The sequence below is a fragment of the Podarcis cretensis genome, assembly GCF_951804945.1.
Source record: "Podarcis cretensis genome assembly, chromosome: 3".
Classification (NCBI taxonomy): Eukaryota; Metazoa; Chordata; class Lepidosauria; order Squamata; family Lacertidae; genus Podarcis; species Podarcis cretensis.
Genome location: NC_137172.1, coordinates 39,705,176 through 39,728,477, shown reverse-complemented (window position 1 = coordinate 39,728,477; position 23,302 = coordinate 39,705,176). Strand labels below are relative to the sequence as shown.

General features: G+C 45.4%; 1 protein-coding gene across 1 annotated transcript in view; it reads right to left on the bottom strand.

Annotated features, from left to right (window-relative positions):
- Positions 1-15,113, bottom strand: part of NFKBIE (NFKB inhibitor epsilon) — a 28,109-nt gene extending 12,996 nt beyond the window's left edge. The window contains exon 1 of the mRNA XM_079969354.1: positions 14,511-15,113. Coding sequence (XP_079825480.1) covers positions 14,511-14,908 — 398 coding nt within the window. The 5' untranslated portion in view covers positions 14,909-15,113. The remainder of the gene's footprint in view (positions 1-14,510) is intronic.
- Positions 15,114-23,302: the final 8,189 nt, after the last annotated feature.

Genomic DNA, 23,302 nt, shown 5'->3' with positions numbered 1-23,302 from the left:
GCTTTCCCTAATGAGGCCTCCCGCCACCGGTGCCCTTCTACCATTCGGTTTCCGTTCTTAGACCGAGGTAAAGTTCATAGACCGAGGTAAACTTCTGGTTTTGCGGAAGTTCGCAACCCAAATAGTTCGTAAACAGGGCTGTTCTTAACCAAGGTACCACTGTATAGCCTTAGAAGTGAATGGACCACCGATATCAACTGGCAAAACACAAGCAAGTCAACACAGAAAATGGAATAGTGATACACCATGGGAAGCGACACTTTTTCCAATTTCCTCCTTCAGCTCTATGTACTTTTCAATGTGTGTGTGGGGGGGGGGAGACATAACCTCTCACTCCACCTTGTGACAAAGGGAGTCGTAAGCAGGGGGGCTCAGAGGCTTTGTGGGTCCTCAAGGACACTGTTGCCAACCCAGCCTTAGAGAGGGGCTTCCCTCCTTCACTTTTTTTGTCCTTCTGCAAACCTAGTGGGGGTTCCCCCAAGCCTTCTACTATCTCCCTTATGAGCTCAGTTGGTAGTATTTAGGCTGCAGAAGGATCCATACTCATCTCTGAACTTTGTGACTGGGAGGAGTGGTGTTTCTAGTCCTTACTGTCTGCAACAGCTGGCAGAATATCAAAGCTTGTTTGGGAGCAGGGAGGAGGAAAAAGGGAGTGAGCAGGATCCCCCATGGTCAGGAATGTGGCTTGAGAATGAGAGCATACACAGCCCTGAGCATGATTCATGGAAGGACGGTGTCTACCTAGTCACAGTGAGACTAATGTGCACTTACAATAGAGGAGGAGGAGTGGGGATATTTCAGTGTCAATGTGGGAAGTCCCTGATCATGAGGCAAGAAGGGGTGGGGGAAGGGAAGCTTCAGCTGCTGTTTACTTGGCCTGGATTTTATACAGTTCCCTCCCCACCTCACAGAACTATGCTAGGGAATAGCCCTATTTTCAGGCCCAGGCTTTAAAGCTTTCATTATCCTCTCCCAAATGTGCTGCAGTTACTAGAGAAAAGCACACAGAGGAGGAGCCCAGTTCTAATATTGGAGCCTGTTTATTTATTGTGCAAGAGCTACATGCGCCGCTTCCTCCCTTCTTCCCATCCCCTCAGCTCAGCCTAGCAGTACACAACCCAGCTCTGACAGGGTAAAAAGGCGAATACAAACCCGTCTAAACAAAACACACGAAGCCCTTTGGCATTATCACCTCAGTAGCTCTCCTGCATCCTTTCTGTAAACCAGGTGCAATACTACCACTGTAATATTACGGATGGGAAACTGTGGCCCAGAGTACCATCAGCTGAATATATATTATGAGACTGGGACCAGGCCTTCCTGCATAACATGGTCCATGCATTCCTTTGGGTCCCTACCTGTGCCTTTTAGCAAACCTCTAACATGTTGAAATTGCAGTGTCCCAAGCACAGCGGAATGATGAGGAGTACGTGCCACATACTCTATATTACTTTATTTACACTTCAAAGCTGGTAGATTACAGAAAAACATCTTGCCTCTGCCGGAGCAGAGAAAGCATCCTCTCTCCTCTAAAGCACGGAGAGAACACTGTGAGAACAGTGAAAAACAGGAAACCAGTGTACGTCACATCCAGTCTCCTTTCCCGTGAGAAACTCCAACAGCAATTGACTGTGGAATGTAAACACCTGTCTCGTGACAAGCACTTTCGCTGCACAGTGAAGGAAGCAGAAACCAACATAACACACAACACTCAGCCTGGATAGCTCAGTTGGCTAGAGTGTGCTGCTGACAATGCCAAGGTCGCAAGTTTGATTCCCATGTGGAACAGCTGCATATCCCTGCATTGCAGAGGGTTGGACTACATGATCCTCAGGGTCCCTTCCAACTCTACAATTCTATGATTCTATGTCACTATTCACAGTTCAGAGCGACAAAGAAGATGCCTTTAAAATGGCTTCCCAGTGCTTCACATTGAACCGTGTATGGTACAGCAGAGGACTCTGGGGGCAAAACTGGTCATTCCTTCTCCAAGCCAGTCAGGAGCTGATGGGAGATGAATAGAAGGTCTGGGAATTAAAAGAACGGATTCAGGACCTATGTCCTCACTCTGTTTATAACCCAAAAAGCTACCACTTACTAAATCAGATTAGCACAATATTGCATGTCTTCCCCTGGAGTAAGCTTCAGGTTTGTGGGATCTACTTCTTTTGTTCGCTTTAGTGTTAAAATAAAAACCTCCAAGAGCCACCAGCTTTGTACAAAAGGCATGCACCTAGGGAATTCTGAGCCCAGGAATTTGCTTTGGGGAGCAGAAGTGAAGAGAACACAGTCTGCTCACACAAAAAACCATTCCTGCTTACCCCAAGTGTTTTTTTATTCCAGCACTATAATTTTAGGGCGCAGAGTCATTTTGTTGCTGCAGTTGAGAATCAGAAATCCTTGCTGATCTACTGCAAATCACCCAGAGATTTGCCTTCTACTTACCCCAAAACACCCCCAGGGTCTCGGGGTAGAGGAGTAGCCTTTTCTCATCCTCTGAACTTTCTACGTGGAAATGCCGGGGACCTTCTGCATCCAACCCATATGCTCCACTAAGCGACAGTCCCTCCTCAAGTAAGTTCTGCTTTGTTGCCTTAAGAGCATACGTTACAAACTTTTATAATAAGCAACAGAAACTGAATACAAGGAATGACACTATTCATCCATTACCACTTTGCTCTAGTGCTCCCCCGCCCCCCTTAGGAAGTAAGATGGGAAATGCATGCAACTGAACCATTAATCCAATAATAGCTATGAAAGGGAAGGGGAAAAGGGGGCTAAGAAACCGAAACAAATATGAACACTGTTGATACCAAGAAGCCAATAGACTCTCCAGAAAAATAAAAGAGGGGAATTCCACACTTGTCCAGTGCATATTTTTTTAACTGTCTTAACTGACCTCTTTTACCAAGAAAAACTGTCCGACAGTAACCTTTTTACAATACTGTGGTATCAATACACATCTCTCTCTCTCTCTCTCTCTCTCTCCCCTAATCAACACTTTCCTCCCTGCTATTCCAGTTTCTCAGCCTCCTTGCAGTATTATATACCTGACTAATTAACTGTGTCTGGTGGCCTGATGTTACCAAGGTGGCAGCTGTAGATTTTAGAGCATGGGTATCCTAAAGGTGAGGAACGGGAGTTGCTCTTGCCCACAGGGACAAAGATCTGTTTCGGAAACCACCTTTCCTAAAAATGAACAAATACCAATCTGAGCTATTTCAACCCTCTCTATTTCAAACCTCTTTGGATTTCCATAAGTGCTTCCACCAACCCTTTTCATATTGTGGAATTTTCCCATCAGTTTCAGGAAACAATGATCACATGAGAGACTCCTGCAGGAAGGACTATAAAGGATAAATACATAAAGGGACATTTGTGAAGAAAGGAACAGAAGCCCTTCCTTTCAAAGAGGAAGCCAAAGGCAACACCAGTGAAAATATAATGTCACAGACTTCAGAGGCTTTTCAGTATTAAGACTGAAGCCACATCTGGTTTGCTGCTCTTTTTTTAAAGAAAGACCCATCTGGGATCATCTGTGAAAGCCTTCTTGTGTAATAAGCTCACATTGCTGTGTAATTTAAGATGCGCAGAGGTTAACTGAACTAAAAGTGCACACACCAATTCTACAAAGGCAGCAAATTCAAAATTGAGGAATTCTGTGATAGTGTTGGGTCTCACTCAGTGGAATAGATCCTAAAAGCTTCCAGGGGCACTAGCTACTAATCCAAGGTAAACAAAGTATTGGACAGTACAATTTTCCTCATTTAAGGAAAAATGGGATTGGCACCATATAAGCAATAGGGAGTCTTCAGCACACAGGCAGAAGGTGTAGTTTTTCCTAAGCCATACTCATTTGTCTATCACCTGTGGTCTTATGATGCATGTGACAGGTAAACCTGAAGGGTGAAACTGAACAGAAATCATTCTTCTTTTCCACCCTCAGGTAGAGCTCAGTGCTTGTCAAATTTGGCACCTTTATCTGTTACCCTGCACAACAGAGTCTAATAGTGCACTCCCAATCTTTCCTTTGCAAACAAGTTCCTGCTCTCTCTTTAGGAAATAAAGAAAGCTTTAAGTTCCTGAACAAAGTACAGGATATAAGAAGCTTTTATGTTTAAAATGACAGGATAAAAATGCAACTGATTTTAAAAATAATCATCATGATTTAATCATCTTTCCTTTGCAGATGACTATGGCCAATTGGGTTTCTTCCAATAAATGGCAAGTCCAATCACTGGAAAGGGAATGACATACTGTATGTGCACATCTGCATATGAGGAAGAGCTAAAGTATTTGGATACAAGTCCTGCCAAGATTCCTCATTCACTCAGGTACCTTTTTCTACACAGGAAACAAGAGTGAAAGATGGTGACTTTCCCAAAGACTGACAAACTGGATCAGTGCCAGAGGTAGTACATAAATCTAGGCCTCCCAAGGTCTATCCAGGTAACCCAAGACTGTAGCACAGTGACTCTGTGTAGCTAGATAGCTGGAGAATTCACAGAATCCTTAACATTATGCATCCCTACATGTTATTACTTGCCCCAGCATCTTACCTTGCATACATGCCAATTAGACTGGCACATTTTGGCTGGGCAATGTTCCCATGAACTAGTGTCTCACTGGCATCAATTCATTTCCCAGATGCCTGGGAATGCCAAGTTGCTGAATGGTAACAGTTGTTAATGTTTGCTTTCTTCTAGAGCAAGCCAAGGAGGTACTTGCAACAGAAGAATGCAAAATGGCTCCACCACAACCTGCTGGTCTAGTGGAAATAATGAAAAGTCATGATAGTTTATTCCGATGGCAGGAGGGCAGGGGGCACTAATAAAACTTTGTCATAGAAGTGACTGGGGGAAGGGGGAGATCGCATGTTCTAGCAAGTGCTGTCTTTGTAATAAAAACATTTCTAGATAACAGAACCGATTGCCCTTGGTCTCTGCTTATTTTTAAAATCCCGAACAGTTTAAGCCCTGGATATATTTGAGACCCACACCTAGAACTCCACCTATGAGATGCCAGCACTCAAAATACCTCATGTAATCTGGAATTCCCATCTACCTGGAGTTAAGCGAGTGATCATTCATTTGCTGTAGCAGATTCTACCATGGAAGCTTGCTCTTCCCAACCCTCCATTACTCTCCATTCCTCCCTTCTCACCATTACAAACTGCTAGAAAATACTTCCTAGGCCTGGTCTACACATTAACAGAATAAGGTGGAAGTAAGGTGGTAGAATGGAATGTTTCCCTTCTGGCTGCAAATGGGAACCATAAATTTGAACCCTTGTATGGGAAAATCCCATGCAAAATAGAAAATTAACAAATCAGGGAAAGTACCTTCCTCCCTGTGCAAGACGGTTAAATTGCAAATTGCAATGTGTCCCGCACCTGTATTGACTGTATCATTACAGGTTTCTACTGCCTGTATAGATCAGGCTTCATTTAAGTGCATTTTAGAGATGTCATGATTAGTTTCCAGTCAGTATGTTCTCTTCCCTTCTAAAATGTGTGCTTTAATATTTTATGGCACTGTTGGAATTACAGTGGTACCTTGGGTTACAGACGCTTCAAGGTTACGGACTCCGCTAACCCAGAAATAGTACCTCGGGTTAAGAACTTTGCTTCAGGACGAGAACAGAAATTGTGCGGCGGTGGAGCGGCAGCAGCAGGAGGCCCCATTAGCTAAAGTAGTGCTTCAGGTTAAGAACAGTTTCAGGTTAAGAACAGACCTCCAGAACGAATTAAGTTCTTAACCCGAGGTACCACTGTAATAAGTTATGTTTTGTAAAGCAAACCGAGTATGAGTTGCCAATGGTGCTAAAAAAATAAGACTTGGATGGGCAGTAACATCTGATATCCACAGATGTCAGCTTCTGTGTATTGAGAACTTAGCGCATGCTCCTTCCAGCTCAACTTGTAAAATCCATGGGTGACAGAAATGAAGCATGAATGCCCAATCTAATTTCCATTTAATTTAGTACAGTCAGTTCCAATGTGTACACATCCTGAAGCCAAAAACTGAGTCAACACATTTAAAAATCTAAAAAAGAACAGTCATCATGAAATTCTTCACCTTGTGGTTTTTGAGCCATTTGTGTAAGTGATATCAGCCATGGTGCTAGAAGCATCTTTGGAATGAAAGCAGAGATTCAGAATCTCCCATTCACAGGACATGCACACTCACTGTGGACTAGAAGATGAGACTCAAGATACTGGAATGAAACATGAGCCCTTGCAAAATCTTATCAGACTATTCAGTCTGTATTACAGCGATTTCTTACACAATGGGAGTTTGGGTCCTCTTCTTCTAACGCATCCAAGAAGATTTCTGGAAGTTTTCATCTTAAGAGCGTCCCTCTGCTTTAACATCTTCTTGCATAAATTAAACATTCATTACAAGTTTCCCCATTCCACTCCCTCCTCCAATCACAGAAGAGTTACACACTTGCATTAAGAATACTTGCGCAGCCTCCTGCATAGGCAATGAGCTAATTCAACTGTGCAAGAACTTCTGGGGGTGGGGGAATTCTTATGATCTCTCCATCCCTTCATGCATTAAAAGCATGTGCAAGGGGGTTGTGCTGCCCACCCTAATCAATACACACGCTTGGCAGTTTCGCTTGTACTTGCACATGGTCTCTTCCAAGATCTGCATAAGGCTCCTCCACATGGGAGCATATCCAGATCGGCCCAAGAGTCTCTTCACACAAAGGCAGCCCAAGGGGCATGGCAGGTGGCAGAAGAGCTGGGCTAGCCAGCACAACTCCTTCATGCATGCTTTCCATTTGGAAGAGGGATAATGCAAACTTCCTATATGTCTCTCATATACGCTAAGCCTCCAGCTGTCACCTGGTCCATGCCAAGTGCCTTCTAACTGCACCTATTACAAAACTCAGCATCTTTTTTTTTTCCACTGAAAGATTACAAATTCTAAAACAACCCAACATCTGCATGGTAATCATTTCCACTTGTACCACGTAAGACTAATTTAGGATTAATGTGGAGAAGCACTGTGAATTCTCTGAAGATAATAACAATTCTCTCAAATCTAAACACGTCACAGGGGAGCAAGTCTCTTTGTTTTATTTTTTTAAATAAAATTTTATTAATTTTATTCCATATTACATCACAATGCAAATATACCAAAGCCTTCACCACATCATCCCCACATATATTTATCATTTAAATCCTCAAATATTATTTTGTCCCTCCCCCCACTTCCCTCAGCCTCCACTCGATTTCCTCTACATTCTGAGATTACATTTATCTTTGCATTCTACAGACTTCTCAATTCATCTATGTATTCTTATTGTCCTTCCTTACTAGCTTACATTCACTCAAATACTTTACATTTTTAATCTAGGCATATTAGCATATCTTTTTTTGAGCAATATTTTTCCCATATATTCCTCAAAACATTTCCACTCAAACAATGGGAGGATGACATAGGCTATGAGATTAACCCAACCCAATAGACCAAAATGTGGTCTAAACCCCCCTTTAAATCCATATCAACAAAAAGAAAAGAACTCACTCTGAAACTCACCTACAGGTGGTACCTAACACCAAGAAAACTAGCACTAATACGCCCAGGAACCTCACCAAAATGCTGGACAGGGTGCACCACAGTGTGGTGGGAGTGCCCCAAAATCCAACCATTCTGGACAACAACTATGCGAGAAATAAGTAAAATAACCAAGCAAGTATTAGAAATCACCCCAGAATTGGCTTTACTAAACATCTTCCAAGACAATAATGCCCACTTACACCACAAAGAACTCATAACCCACCTACTTTCAGCAGCCAGAAGCATCATTGCCAGACACTGGAGAGAGCTGTCAGGAGTAAGCATGGACCAATGGTACCAAATAGTATGGGAAACAGCCCTACTAGAAAAATTAACCAATAAACTGAAAGTGACACGGGGACAAATAGAAGAAGACACCTTCACCCCAGTATGGCTCCCCTTTATCATATACACAGCCCAAGAAGACGATGACAAAATCCTCCAACAGCATACAAATCAATATGGCTAACCTGATCCAAAACACCCACCCACCCCACTCACACATGAAAACAAAGATCACCACAGCCAATCACAAACAAACAACCACACCCTAGGCCAACCCTAACCTCTCTCACTGCCAAAGGAACACAAGCGAACAGCAAAGAACCTGCACAAGCAACGCTGACACCAAATCCTACATATAGTAAGTGAAATAGAAACATCACCACGCCACCCAACCCCACTCTCACCCATCTCTCCCCCCTCCACCTCTTTCCCCCTTTTCTTCCTAATGTCTCAACAAATGAAAATGATTTGTAAAAATGTTACATGGGGGGAAAAACACGAGACTTTGCATACTTTTGTAAATCAACAAAATCTTTAATAAAAAACAAAACAAAACATTTCCACTCCTTTTTTAATTTTTGATTCGATTGAATTCTTATAATAGCTGTTAAGTTTTGCCAAAGCTAAGTATTTATTTAATTTACAAATCCATTCCTCCCTTGAAGGTAGTTTGTGATTTCCATTTAGCAGCAATCACTACTCTAGCTGCTGTGCTTGCATATAAGAAGATTCTCTCCCCCCCCCCCCGGTATTTCTTCCCCATCAATCCAAGGAGATATCTCTGGTTTTTTAATTATTGATATTTTCAGGATCTTCTTTAATTCTTCATGCATTACTGCCCAGAATTTCTTAATTTCCTCACACCTCTGCCACAAATGTATTGTTGTTCCTATTTCTTTACCACATCTCCAACAAAGGTTGGATTTCAATTTATATATCTTTGCCAACTTAGCTGGTATTGGATACCACCTGTGGAAAATCTTAACAAAATTTTCTTTGTGTCTGAGGCAGTAAATCAAATATCTTCTCACCAGAGTTTCGGGGAGCAGGTCTCTTAACTGATGCTTCAAGCAGTGCTATCTTGTTATCAATTGATTAGGCCTGCCTTGGTATTTATTTATTTATTTATTTATTTATACTTCATAAAGTTTATACGCCACTTGAGTGTAGGAAAACCTCAGAGCAGTTTACAAAAGATAAAACAGTAAAATAAATCCCAACCATACTTTAAAACATACAAAAGTTAAAATACTAAAACAAACTAAAATCACCACACCTTTCCATGCTTGTCTAAACCAGAATTATTTTTTTTGCAGGTGCCAAAACAGCTAAGACCAATTACCATATTTTTCTCTCTATAAGACGCACTTTTCCCCTCCTAAAAAGTAAGGGGAAATGTGTGTGCGTCTTATGGAGCGAATGCAGGCTGCGCAGCTTTCACTGAAGCCAGGAGAGCAAGAGGGATTGGTGCGCACCGATCCCTCTTGCTCTCCTGGCTTCGCTTCGCTGGAGAGCCGCTGCGCAGCTTTCCCTCTCTGCGCAGTGCCCCTTCAGCAAAGCGGGAGGAGAAATGGAAGGGGCTCAGTTTCTCCTGCCGCTTCGCTGAAGGGGCGCTGCGCAGAGAGGGAAAGCTGCGAAGTGTCCCCTCAGCGAAGCGGGAGGAGAAATGGAGCCCCTTCCGTTTCTCCTCCTGCTTTGTTGGAGAGGCGCTGAGCAGAGAGGGAGAGAACTTTTTTTTTTCTTTTTCTCCTCCTCTAGAACTAGGTGCGTCTTATGGTCGGGTGCGTCTTACAGAGCGAAAAATACAGTAAGATCCTTCATTTTGAGGATTTACATATATGGGATAGCTCAGCTGGTACAGCATGAGACTCTTGATCTCAGGGTTGTGGGTTTGAGCCCCACCTCTTAGAAGAGGCATTTCCTCCTGTGTGAAAGTGGAGGGCATGGATGCTATCTGCAAGTTTTTTCTAAGTCCTCATACTAAAAACAACATAATTTTAAAAATAAAGTGCATTGCACAAATTATTCTGAGATGCCTCTTTGGTTGATTAACACAGCAGCTTTGATTAAGCCAATCTAGATCAGTAAAACGCTACAGCTCTACTGCGCAAAGCTATTGTCCTCCTTTGTTCGGGGCTAAATTTGAGCATCCCGCAAGAGCCACATGTTCCAGGCCAGGCAGGAAAGCCTAAGCAGTCTTTTAAACTATCGCTTACCTACAGGCACCACCACATGAAGAGCAAACATCCCCAACCCAACCCCTATCAGGACAAGCTTTAAATATACTCAATGACCTTCCAAGTCTCTGCTCTACAAACCTCAGTCTAGAAGTCACCGACACGTGATTTCCCAACAGTCAGTAGAGAGTATGGTACTTAACCACATGCCACAGTTAGGCTTCCCTGCCGTCGCCTACTCCCACTAGAGACCACATGCATATTCGGTCCTACCAAAATAGATACAACTGTTTCCATACAGTAAAAAAAAGGTAGCTGTTGTCTCATTGCCACTCAGTTTGGGGAATCCTGTGCCTCACAAGACCAAGCAAAGCAGCTACAAGGCAAAACAAAATGGCAGCCACACACAAATGACATCTGGGACCCACACTTTAGGAACTTGAAACTGGCCAGTATTCCACTGCCAGATTAGAAGACTTCCTCACAGTGGAATTTCATTCCCTATCAATGGGGGCTAGAGGTCACTATTATCTTTTTCACAGCAGTCTTTCTCCTCACACTGTGTAACTAACCATCCTCTAGCAGTAGGGAATGGGGAACCTTAGGCACTCCAGACTCTGTTAAGAATACAGTTCTCATCATCTTTGACCATGGGTGATGCTGGCTTGACAGGAGTTGACCATGGGTGACGCTGGCTTGACAGGAATTGTAACCCAACAACTTGTGGGAGGGCCGCAGGTTTCCCATCCCAGTCTTGTGGACATCTCACCTTGAGTCATGAGAATCTTCACTACCTTGCAATTGCAAACAGAACTCTCCATGTATTAAGAGTCCTATCCAACACAAAGAGGGTTCTGTGCTGAACAAAAAAAGAACGGAACCATTATCCTGCTTCAAGAATGCCTGGAGTCAAATTTTGAAGGTCTCAAGTTTTAGCCACTTAAAAGGAGTTTTAACTAGCTTTAGTAAATCACCAACATCCACTGGGGTGGCCTAGAGTACAGCAGGAATATATGTAAACCACTTCAAGACTGATTTAATAGTTTCATTTCTAGGAAATGTGGATGAAGTGGGCCCAGAAAACCCTCCAAGAATTCTGGATTCAGGAAGAAGAATAGGGTTGCCATACGTCCAGAATTTCCCAGACATACCTGGAATACTACAGTTAGAAGCAGTGTTTGGGTGGAAGTCATCAAAATGCCTTGGAAAATCCAGACATATGGCAACCCATATCAGCACTGTCAACAACTTTTGTGTCCGGATTTTCACTTGTTGAAATATGGCAACCCTATACAAAGATCCATTTAAGTCCCCTTTGCAGGTCTACTGTGGAATGTACTACAATTGCAGAATTCAGAACACCTGGACAAAGAGGGATCGAGGAGAGAAGAAGAAAGAATGGGTGTGCGACTGGAGAGCAAACGTGTAGAAAAACTTGGAGAACAGCATGAAGACCTGGGTAAAATAAAGTAGCATAGGAGGGAAGGGGGGAGGACTAAACACAGATAAATTAACAAACAAAAAATGCAAGAGAGTAGCTACATGCTGAATTTGAAGCTGAACAAATGCACATACTCCACGGAAAAGTGCTGTACAGGAGGAATAGGAAAATTCTATTCCATGATAGACAATTCACACGTGGAAGACATCACTTGATGTCTATGTGTAAAGCAACACTGAGCATGTTGTTTTTGGTACAACAGACCAACATAGCTCCAGCAAACACACATGTAATTTGGAATGATTAAAAAACACCAATCCAATTCAGAACCATCTGCATTCTCACTATGGCAGCTGTTAAAAAAAAAAAACAGGAAGCAGAAATCTGAAGCCACAAACTTCTGTTCTTTCATCACTAGAACTGTTACAAGGAAGTGATATTGTTCAGTGGAGATTGCTGAGAAATTGTGAATAAAGTAATTCCCACTCTGCCACTTAGGATGCTCTCAGCCAAAGGGAACATTGTTGGCCAGCTATTGCCCAGAGTGGCTGGGCAACCCAGTGAGATAGGAGGGGAATAAATAATGAACTTATTACTGTTGTTGTTCTTTTGAGTAAAACAAGGCAACAAGTTCAAATAGATCATTCCATATGGCATCAGGTGTTATCACTCCCTTGACTCCTGGAGGGGACACCTCTCACTGCTTCTACCCAAGCCTCCAAACTAGGAGAGGCATGGAAGCACTTACAAAATAAGATGCATCTTCTTGTTTCCCCACTCCCACTACAAACAATTGATTAGGTTAGAGACTTTTCCCATCATCTAATTTCAAACTTAGCATTTCCCCCCTCCATAGCTATAGACTTATCTAGGAGGTAGGAGAACCAATCAACAATAACCAGGCAAGATGGCAGGCCTATGTTTGAAAACTGCAGGTTCCTGACAAACGCAGAGCTGGAGGCGGAAGTGATTTAATGGTGTGGAGGAGAGCGGAAAGGTGGTGTTGAAATCTTCCCCCATGCCCAGACTTTCTCCCTGGTAGGGCATACTTTTCATGTCGTGTCCAAAGGCAAAAGCAACACAGGGAGGTAGAAAGGTGACTTGAGAGAAAAAGGATGCATGGATGAGGGTTCAGCAGCTACTGCACCACCACAGCCACTGATTCTACACCAAGCTGTCCCCCATGCTGCCATTTTAATGTGTTCAGCACACAGGTCACACTGCCATAGTGTCTATAGTTAGCCCAGCCATGCCAGAGTGGAAACTGGAAACATCCAGAAGGCTGGAAAAAGCAGAAACGGCTCATCTCATCAGAGACGCAGGATCAGGAGGAAGTTAGGAGGCCACAGACGGTGTATTAGTTATGGTAAACCAACAGCAGAGAGCCAAGCTTATTACTTCCTGCTTGATATGAAACCCCCACTCTCCAAATGTACAGGATTACATTTTACCCGCACAAAGCCCTCAAGTGCGAACCTAAAAGCTCCGGAAAAGCGTGCCTCAGATCAGAGTCCCAAGAGAAACTAGCACTACTACATCACAGAAGTCATGTGGGCTTGAGATGTTTGCCTTTCACACTACTAAGTCATCAAACTTGCCTCTACTCTACAAAGGCGGCTATAAAAAGCATAAATGGCTTAGAGGTCATGGAAAACTTAATGGATGCCCCAATTTCACCACTTCTTTTTTTAAAGGCAAGAACAACTTGCTTAGAAGCAGACTCCCAGCAAGCAACCCAGTGGCGTAGCGTGGGGGATGCAGGGGGGGCCGGCCGCACCGGGCGCAACATCTGGGGGTTAGGGGTAGAGGTAGGGGTAGGGGTAGGGGGCGCAAATCCACGGGTTAGGGGGCGCAAATCCACGGGTTAGGGGGCGCAAATTACCTGCCTTGCCCCGGGTGCTGACAACCCACGCTACGCCACTGAAGCAACCCCATGCTAGGTTAGTTGTGCAATTGGAAATGTGAACTATTACTTCCCAAAACTCCATGGATCTTTCAGCCAGAGATCCAAGGTGATATGAGGGGGCTGGATTTGGAATCAACACCTTTTAGAGTGCCTTGGCAACTCATTCTGAGCTCATCCTGCTCTTTCCACATGCCTACTTCACAGGATTGTTGTGCAGATGAAGCCATAAAAGATCGGGGATCATTGCACCAATGATCACAGCAGAGTTTGTATGTTCAATCTATTTTCCAATGAACAAATAAGGAACGGAGCAACTCCCATGGAAAAATAAAACTGATACTAAAACTGCTGCCAAACAGGTTTGCAGAAGGTTGTGAGGGAAGGAACAGAAAGAGGTGCCAAAATAACCCCCCTCCTCCCAACATCCATTCAACCCCAACTATGTCCCACATTACATTTAAGGAATTTCAGAGAAACCTTTGCCAACTGCCTGCATCATATACTTATTGACAAAACATGCTTTTTGACATTTTTTGAAGCGATACAGCTGCGTCTGAAGGGCTACCCCATATCTGCAGACAAGAAGGTCCCATATAAACAATGGGCTTCTTTTATTTCAGATGGCACTTTTTAGGCTGCGTCTAGACAGAGGTGGAATACTGCAAACTGGACGTTTACACCACGATTTTGTCCAGAAACGGAATGTATTGGCAGGTGAGGAGGATGAGATAAATACGGTACATTATTTTGATTGCAGCAACGCTACATGTAAGCTGCAAAAAAAAACCCCAAAAACAAACTTGTATGCATGAAGATCAGCGATACCACAACACCCTTGTGTCGGGAAGCACCCTTAAGGTGTTCCTTGAGTTTGGAAATGTTGACTGATCTAGTAACGTCACCCCTCCACCCACACGCGACTCCCTCTAGTAGTTTCCCCGTATTCCCCAGAGTGCAGAAAGCACGCGCGCAGGTGTCTTGCCTCCGTGTGCACGCGCTCGTTCGCACTTTGTTTGATGTTCAGCAGACGCCCCCACTCGCCCAACCTGCCCCACCCGCGCGCCGACTTTCAAGTCTCCTGCCTCCCACGGACTGAAACAAGCACGTGAGAACGAGCTGGAGCCACTCACGTGTCTCCGTCCTCCGAGACGAAAGCGAACGTCTCCAGCACCAGCTGCTGCCGGACCCTTTCGGCCTCTTCCTCCTCTTCCTCTTCGCCAGGGTGCCGAGGGGTCTCTCCCAGCCCCGCCAAAGACTCGACGAGTGAGGAAGAGCCGTAGCTGGAATCGAGCCGCTCGTCCGGCTCCGACGCCGAGCCCTCCTTGCCTGCGGCCGCGTCCGGGAAATCGGCAGCCTTGTCCGAGCGGACCCCTCGGGCTGCCGGCGACCGGGGCTCGCCTTCGGGCAGCTGGCCCTGCAGAGAGCGGATGGAGCCGAGGCCGGAGTCGCACTGCCCTTCTTCCAGGTAGACGCCGCCTTCCACCTGCACGTCCTTCTTGCCGTCGCAGCAGCTCCGCGTTTCCGACATGGTGGCGGCGGCGCAGGCAGCAGGAGGGGCGTCGAGGCGCGAGGCAAAGCGGAGCTCGGGGCCCTGGCGGCGCCTAAAGGCTGGAGCAGAGCCGCGTCCCAGGAAACCCCGGCGGGAGGAAGCGCGGAGGGCGCATAGCCGAGCAGGAGAGGGCGATGCGGCGCGCGTGAAAGAGCCGCCGGGCCAGCAGCCCCGACGCTTAACCAGCCTGACTCCGCCCACCTCCGCCGGAGCCAAGCCCGCCTCCGAGGGAACGGGCGCCGCCTAGCGGCAAGACGGTGAACATGAATACACCCTCCACACGCCCCGACGCGCACACAGCCAAGCGACGCACACGTGTCCGCGCATGTACGTGTGAAAGGAGCCCTGGGTAGACTTTGCATCGCCCGCATACGAAAGCAACGCCGAAGCCCCTATTCGGGATTTTGAACCCACGGACACTAGAAACGTGGAAGGAATAAGAGATCGCGCAAGCTAGGGTCGCACATGGTCCCACCCCTGGTTGCCGGGTTTTCTGTATCAGTTTGAAGGAGGGGGCTATGCAAATGAATGGGACCTTATTATGCGGGAAGAGTCAGGGTATCTAGATGCGAAAGAGGACTAACTTCTTGCACCTTTAGTAGCTTGGATTGAGTCAGACCAACAGTCTATCTAGCTGAGTATTGTTTCTACATTTGACTGGCGGCGGCTGTCTAAGGTCTCAGGCAAGGGGCTCCCCAGCCCTACTTGGTGATGCTGGGGATTGAACTCAGGACGTTCTGCGTGCAAAGGAGATGCTCTAGTCTAGCGCTGAGCTTAGGCCTTCCGTTGCTACAGCAGGTGCAGCGTGTTATGCTAAAATCTCCTTTTCTGCACAACTATCAGAGCTGCAGGAGCCCGGTCCCTTTTGTACCTGATCACCTTAGAAAGGAGAGGATTAATTGGGGTTCCCACCTTCAATGGAGGGATGCGGGTGGCGCTGTGGTCTAAACCACAGAGCCTAGGACTTGCCGATCAGAAGGTCGGCGGTTCGAATCCCCATGACGGGCTCCCTCGGCCAATAAAGCGAGATGAGCACCACAACCCCAGATTCGGTCATGACTGGACCTAATGGTCAGGGGGTCCCTTTACCCTTTGCCTTTATCTACCTTCAATGGAGTGAGACAGCCATTGGTGGGGTGGGGGTTGCTTGCCCCCTTCCTTGGAATCCTAAATAAATCCTATTTATTTTGAAGCACACAGGCACACTCACAGCCAGCTAGTCTCAAATTGAGGCGGACTTCCAGACTCCAACTTTGCCTTTTTCTCAAGGAGAGCCTTCCTGGGCCAGCAGGCAGCTCAGCTGGACTCTGCTGATTCTGATCAAATGCTGCTGCTTCTGTACAAGTTGCAAGATCAGGAAACCCTGTAAATGCAATGATAATATAAACAAAGGAGTTGTGTTCCCTTTTTGTGTTTAGGTGAGGAGCCTGGGGGTGCTGCTATATCCAGCTGTGCTTTTTTGGCAGACAGGTAATGAGGGTGTTCGACAGTGGAATTTGCTGCCAAGGAGTGTGGTGGAGTCTCCTTCTTTGGAGGTCTTTAAGCAGAGGCTTGACAACCATATGTCAGGAGTGCTCTGATGGTGTTTCCTGCTTGGCAGGGGGTTGGACTCGATGGCCCTTGTGGTCTCTTCCAACTCTATGATTCTATGATTCTATGGGTGGCCAAGAATAGAAACCAAAAGTGCCGGCAAGGTTCTCCGGAATTGAAAACCTAGTTCTTGGAAATCAGAGGAAGAGAGTGGTATTCAAGTAACTTTTGCTGAGAATAGACACATTGAAATGGATTAACATTAATTTCCACGGGTCGGCTCTGAGTAAAACTTAGTTGAATACCACCCTTTGTGCTACTGTTTCGATCGGTTAAAGGTTGGCATAAAGGCAGAAGCATTTTCTTAATGAGGTTGCTAGGAAGAGAAAGCAAATAATCATAAGAGTTCCATTGCAGAGTTGGAAGAGACTGCAAGGGTCATCTAGTCCAGCTCCCTGCAGTGCAAGAATCACAGCTAAAGAATCCCAGACAGACTGAATCCCTCTTCAGAAACCTCTAATGAACCATCTTCTGAGGTAGTCTGTTCCACTGTTGAACAGTTCTTACCGTCAGAGAGTTCTTCCTAATATTTAGTTGGAAGCTCCTGAAGACCTACCCCAAGGAGAAAATTATAAAATAAGTTATTTACCATTTTGGTCAAGATCCTCAAGGACTCGACTTTTGGTGGAAAGAATGATCCACTTTGTATTATATTTTCCTTTATGTTGTGGACTGACAAGCATTCACAAAAAAAGTCTGACTGGTTTCAGATTCCTGCGTTGCAGAGGTTTGGACTGAATGACTCTTGAGATCCCATCCAACTCTACAATTCTATGATTCTGTGAGGATCCTGAAGGACAGAGCTGGCCTAGCAAACTCAGTTCCCCTTCCTGATCTGTAAAAATGCAAATAATAAGGGCCTGTCTACCACACGTTTCCCTTTCTATTTTTAAGAATGAAAATGTTGCAATGAGCTTTAGACTAGAGAAGACTGCTGTGGACCAGCAGATGGTGCCTCATCCTAGAGCAAGAGACAAATTCAGCCATATCTACACGTGTCGAAAACTGCTTGGTCTGTGTAAGCGGCTGCTTGTTTGGCAGTAACTAGAACACAGGGTATTAGTACCATAGTGAACGCTTATTATGAATGTTTCAAACAACACAGCTGTTAAGATATTGCAGTGCAGGGCAGTATGACCAAATCACCAAATGCGCTCATCATATACCATTGTAAGGAAAGATATAATGGGCGTTATTTTTTGTGCAAGGAGAATGACTTCTACTTGTGCAACAGGACTTCATCTCCCCACTCTCCTCCCTCCATGCACACTCTGTGCCATGCTCAAATCTGCTCTAAAGGGTTGGGGGAACCCTAGAACAAATTTAGGGGGGCTTCAGGGAGGGAACAGAGAGGAGTAACATTCCATTGTGCAAGGAAAAATCCTTGTGCTGATGGAGGTTCGCATTAGTTCTGTATGGATGGAATGCAAATAATATAAACCACAAAATACCACCAACCTTATACTGCCAGGGTATCAGCTTCTGTTTAGCTGCACCTATTGTATGCTGAGAGCAGTAATCTTACTGAGAGTAGGTAATCTTTCTGGGAGAGAGGGGGGAAACGAACTCTCTGAGGTAGATTAATGTTCCACTAATCCACGTCTAGGTTTTTCCCCTTTTACTGTTCCTTCTGGGAACTGATGTGAGTTATTCAAGTGGGAAGGAAGTTATCTCCAGGATGTGCCTTAAGCAACCTGGAACCAGCATTTTACCTTTCGCTTACGCCCAGTGTCTTTGAACTACTTCATGCCACACTGTTGTGTGATGATATAGCTAACAGAAGTGAGAACAATGTGTCACCCAACTGTTGTGTCCCCAAACCCTCGGTTCTGCTATGGGGGCTGTTGGGGTGCAACTCTCAGCTTGCATGCCACACAATATGAAACACAGGCATCCTTTGGACATCACAGAACACTGGTGCACAAGTCTTGCAACATCTGTAGCAGTACTACCTGGGCTGCAAGTACACCTTGCCTGTGATGTCAGAAGGATGTCAGGAGATACTGACATTGGATTCTACACTGTTTCCTTGGCACCAGCCAGCAAGGGCCTTGGATCTCTGCTGTTGCAAGGGATCCTGGAGTGCATCTTATGGCCTGTGTGACATGCTCAGCCTCTTATCAGCAAAATGTTCCACAAAGCAAAAATCCCATGGAAGAACCAGCCACTGTAGTGAAGAAGTGGACATGTCCCATGTCTACCCATGGGTGGGTTTATATTTAGTAGCTCTGTCCCCTCTTTACCTACCAAGCCCAGATATCTCATATGGTTGGTTCTTCTCTAAAACCCATGGGAAGTTCTTAATATTTAGGTCTTCTTAAAGGGTCAAGAAATATAAGGGAAGCAGGGGTACCGAGCTTTGGAATGCAGAGGCTGCTTTAGTAAAGAAAGGTAGAGACATCTGTTTCTTGAAAGAATAAACCAGATGAAAAGGAATGAGCAGCCGTGGATATAGCAGGCAGCTATTCCTGGAGGTAAAGGACTTGGCTAGGCCAAATCGCACCATGGCTCCATGAATAAGTGATGCGCTGTGCTGGGTTACCCAGGTAACCAGCTGTTTCTGGCGCTAATGCCATTTAGAGGCCTTTCAGCATTGGTGTTTTTTCTCCAACATGTTTATTTTCTGCTAACCACATTTACTGCACTGGTCCCATAGGGGGGTGGAAAGAGGCCATGTGGTTGGGTAGATCCCATAGGCCAGATCTGCCTTTTGAGAACACCGGATATTGATTTAATATGCTTTGCAGCTCAGTGATGGGGATTCTAGCTGGCCTAGCTAGTACCGGTATGTTTGTTGATCACTCATTTAAGATCCTTAGAGGAAGTGTTAACAAGCTGGGACCCAGGTCCCTTAAAGACTTCCCACTCCCATATGAGCTTTCCCTATAAATTTAAGAATCACAAAGGATCCTTTTCCAGATCCCAATTGCTGTCAGAGGTGAAGCAAGTGGTGGACTGATATAGGGACTTTTTTGGTTGTGGCACCTCAGCTTTGGAAATCTCTCCCTAGGAAGGATTAGACCAGGCATCGAATTTGATTTCATGATGCTCGCCACACTTCTCTGAGCAGGCAGACGTTCCAGTGTGAAAGTAGCTACCCAACAACAGCCAAGGTCCCTTGCTCTCACATCAGATCTTCAGGGTGACAGTGAGGACTCTAAGATACAGAGCCTAAACTTAGCTGAACTAGATGGGTGATTGCATGATTCATTCTAGGCTCTTATGTTCATAGCTGTGGTGATGTAGCAGGGTGGGGAGAAGCACATCTGGAAAGGAGCAGTCCCTCTGATGTTGGTGTTTATGTTTGTGCGTAATTCTTTGTTACCACCACAACCACCTATCCTTCTGTTGTTTTCCTGCTAGGCTCAAAAGCTAGTTTCAACCAGTAGCATCTGCTAATGGTGTTATTTCCCCATAGTTTTGATTGTATAGAGATGATGTATAGAGATTTGATTGTATACGCTGCTTAGGAACTGGTAGCAATTCCTATACAGTAGGTGTGCTCTTAATCTGTAACACAAGGATCTGATAAGCTATTATAAGATTATTGCTACCAACAAAGAGCCCCATCTACAAAGCTCAGGGTCCAATTAGGTTTTGCATTTCTGTTTGCATAACAAATGGCCTCAAAGCTGGCAAGTATAGCTTGACAAGGAGTGAGATGCATCTATTAAAGCAAGTGCCAGAGCATATCGTCATGCAATTCGGCAAGAACATGTGTGAGAGTGTTACTAGGGAAACGATGGAACATATGAAACAGTATAAAACCTGTTTCATATTACAGCACATAAGACACAGATACTCAGGGCAGTTAACTGCTTTTTCTTTCTATAAGAGATCTCAGTAAGGGGTCTGTTGGTATGGGGGAAGGGATTCATCATAAAGTCCTGCTCCTTCAGCATGGGCTCATATTTAGGATTGTGCTAACCATTCAAAGAGGGACGTGGGTAGCACTGGGGGTTAAACCACAGAGCCTAGGACTTGCCGATCAGAAGGTCGGTGGTTCAAATCTCCGCGACGGGGTGAGCTCCCGTTGCTTGGTCCCAGCTCCTGCTAGCAGTTCGAAAACACGTCAAAGTGCAAGTAGATAAATAGGTACTGCTCTGGCAGGAAGGTAAACGGCGTTTCCGTGCGCTGCTCTGGTTCGCCAGAAGCGGCTTAGTCATGCTGGCCACATGACCCGGAAGCTGTACACCAGCTCCCTCAGCCAATAAAGCGAGATGAGCGCCGCAACCCCAGAGTCGGGCACGACTGGACCTAATGGTCAGGGGTCCTTTTACCTTTACCTAACCATTCAAAGTGCATTCAAGTGACCAGATTATGGTCCCCAGGCTAACTTTACACAGGATATTTGTCAGGGAGACACCAGTATGGCAGCTGGTTCCCACTGGGGCTGGTGAGGTAGAATGCAAGGTAGGCAACAGTAGGTGGAGCCAGAGCCAATGGCAGGCAAAGTCAATTAATTATAGCTTTGTCCCCACCCTCCTCCTCCTGAGTTCTACACACCATATATTTAAAGCACGTGGCTTCTCCCAAAGAACTGTAGTTTAACCATCATAGAGCCAACAAACACAGAGCTGTTCTTATGTTGTTGGACCACAGTTCCAATCATCCCTGATCAATGTCCATGCTGTCTGGGGCTGATGGGAGTTGGAGTTCAACAGCTTTTGGAGGATCACAGGTTCCCCGCTTGTGGAGGGCACCTGTGAATGACAGGAAGGGACAGTGGCAAGGAGCAGGAAATTCGATATAAGGAGGGACAATGCCATCAAAGCACTTCAGAATTGTTAGTGTGATGGGTAATTGCAATGGCATTTCCACTTTCGCTGTGTTTTCAGACACAAAGCATGTTTCCCCAAGCCACTGAAACTGAAACAGTACAATATTTCAATAACAACAAACACTTTTTAAAAAATGCACACAAGCAAATGTGAATTATTTAAAATATGGAGATTCTAGGGAAGCATCTCATGCAGACAGCTTAGCAAATGAACCCTGCCCAGCTGTCCTCATTTCTCAGTCTCAGTTTGTGCGCAAGTGATTTCATCTCAGGGTGCTTAAGGACAAAGCCTGTCCCTCTTTCTTGCAGAGGATCCAGGCTGCGTCTGCCTAGGTGAAGCAGAGCAGCTTTGTGGCAGGCTGTGAAATTCAGAATATGCTCCTCCAGCTTGCTACTGTTCCCATGGAAACGCTGGGAAGGCAGAGATGAAGTCAAGCCCCTCCTTCCTTATAATGGTGAGATTGCCTGTAAAGGGAACAAAAATGCAGGAGGTTATATTGGTTGATTTGAAGAAGAAATCCTTACAGGGACATTGTCATTACACTTTTAGTAAGAATCTTTTTTTTTTAAAAAAAAAAGATCCCAGTGAGCTAGCTTCTGAGTTTCACAGGACTCTATTCCTCAGGCTTCCTGTTAAAAAAAAAGTAACACAAGAGGGAGGGAGAGAAAAAGATATTGCTGGTGTAGGGCATGGCAGAAACCCTGCCTACCATCTGCAATAATCCTGAAATGATACTTCTGGAAGCTCTTTGCTGCATTTTGTTAGCTTACAATCAGTGGAAAAGATCTCAGGTTGCTGTGGAGGAAGGAAAGAAGGAAAAAACTCCTCCCTGTTGCTGGGTAACTGGATTGACACTCCCTCACATTGGGATTCACACCCCTTTTAAAAAGAATGCTGTGCAGAGGAACAGTATTTACATCCAGATGTGCCCTGGTCTCCCCCCCCCCGCCGTCTCCTTCCTAGTCCCCTTGCAATGAGCTTCCCTTTTAACCAAAAGAGACCCCTGACAGTTAGGTCCAGTCGTGGCCGACTCTGGGGTTGCGGCGCTCATCTCGCTTTATTGGCCGAGGGAGCCGGCGTACAGCTTCCGGGTCATGTGGCCAGCATGACTAAGCCGCTTCTGGAGAACCTGAGCAGGGCACGGAAATGCCATTTACCTTCCCGCCGGAGTGGTACCTATTTATCTATGTGCACTTTGACGTGCTTTTGAACTGCTAGTTTGGCAGGAGCAGGGACCGAGCAACGGGAGCTCACCCCACTGTGGGGATTCAAACTGCAGACCTTCTGATTGGCAAGCCCTAGGCTCTGTGGTTTAATCCACAGCACCACCCATGTCCCTTAGTGGCACCTTAGAGACCAATTAAGTTTGTTCTGGGTTTAAGCTTTCATGTGCATGCACATTTCTTCAGATACACTGAAACAGAAGTCACCAGACCCTTATATATAGTGGGAGGGTGGGGTTTTTCTCAGGAGGATAGTAGGAGATGGGTGATTGATTCAGTGGGTATGGTAAACCTGTTGACGATTGTTAATGACTGCAATTAGTCCTACAGGAAAAAGGAAGGGATAGTATGCAGAGGATTAGCATATGTAATGAGACAGGAAGAAGAGCCCTGCCGCTGCTGCAACAACCAACCAGATGCATACATGGGGAATTGCAAAATTGGGTGAGACTGGTTTCATTGGGGGTGGGGTGGGGGGGTTGTTCATGAAACAGAAACCACCACTACTCCAGTTATGGCACAGTACATCTTAAGTAACACTAGAGCAACTTCAGACATTACATGAGACCAGTGGTCCCATCATGGCAGAACGTGGGGGCACAAGTCCAGGGCTGCACTAGAGGGAATAAGTTGGAGGTCCCCAAATACAGAAGTGGAATCTGGCTTAACCCATTTTGGAGTAAGACTCATTCACCTTTAAAATGGGGAGACACTAAAGACCATTCCAAACCTAAAATTGCCTAACTGCTTGATACATAGGAACATAATATGCAAGGAAC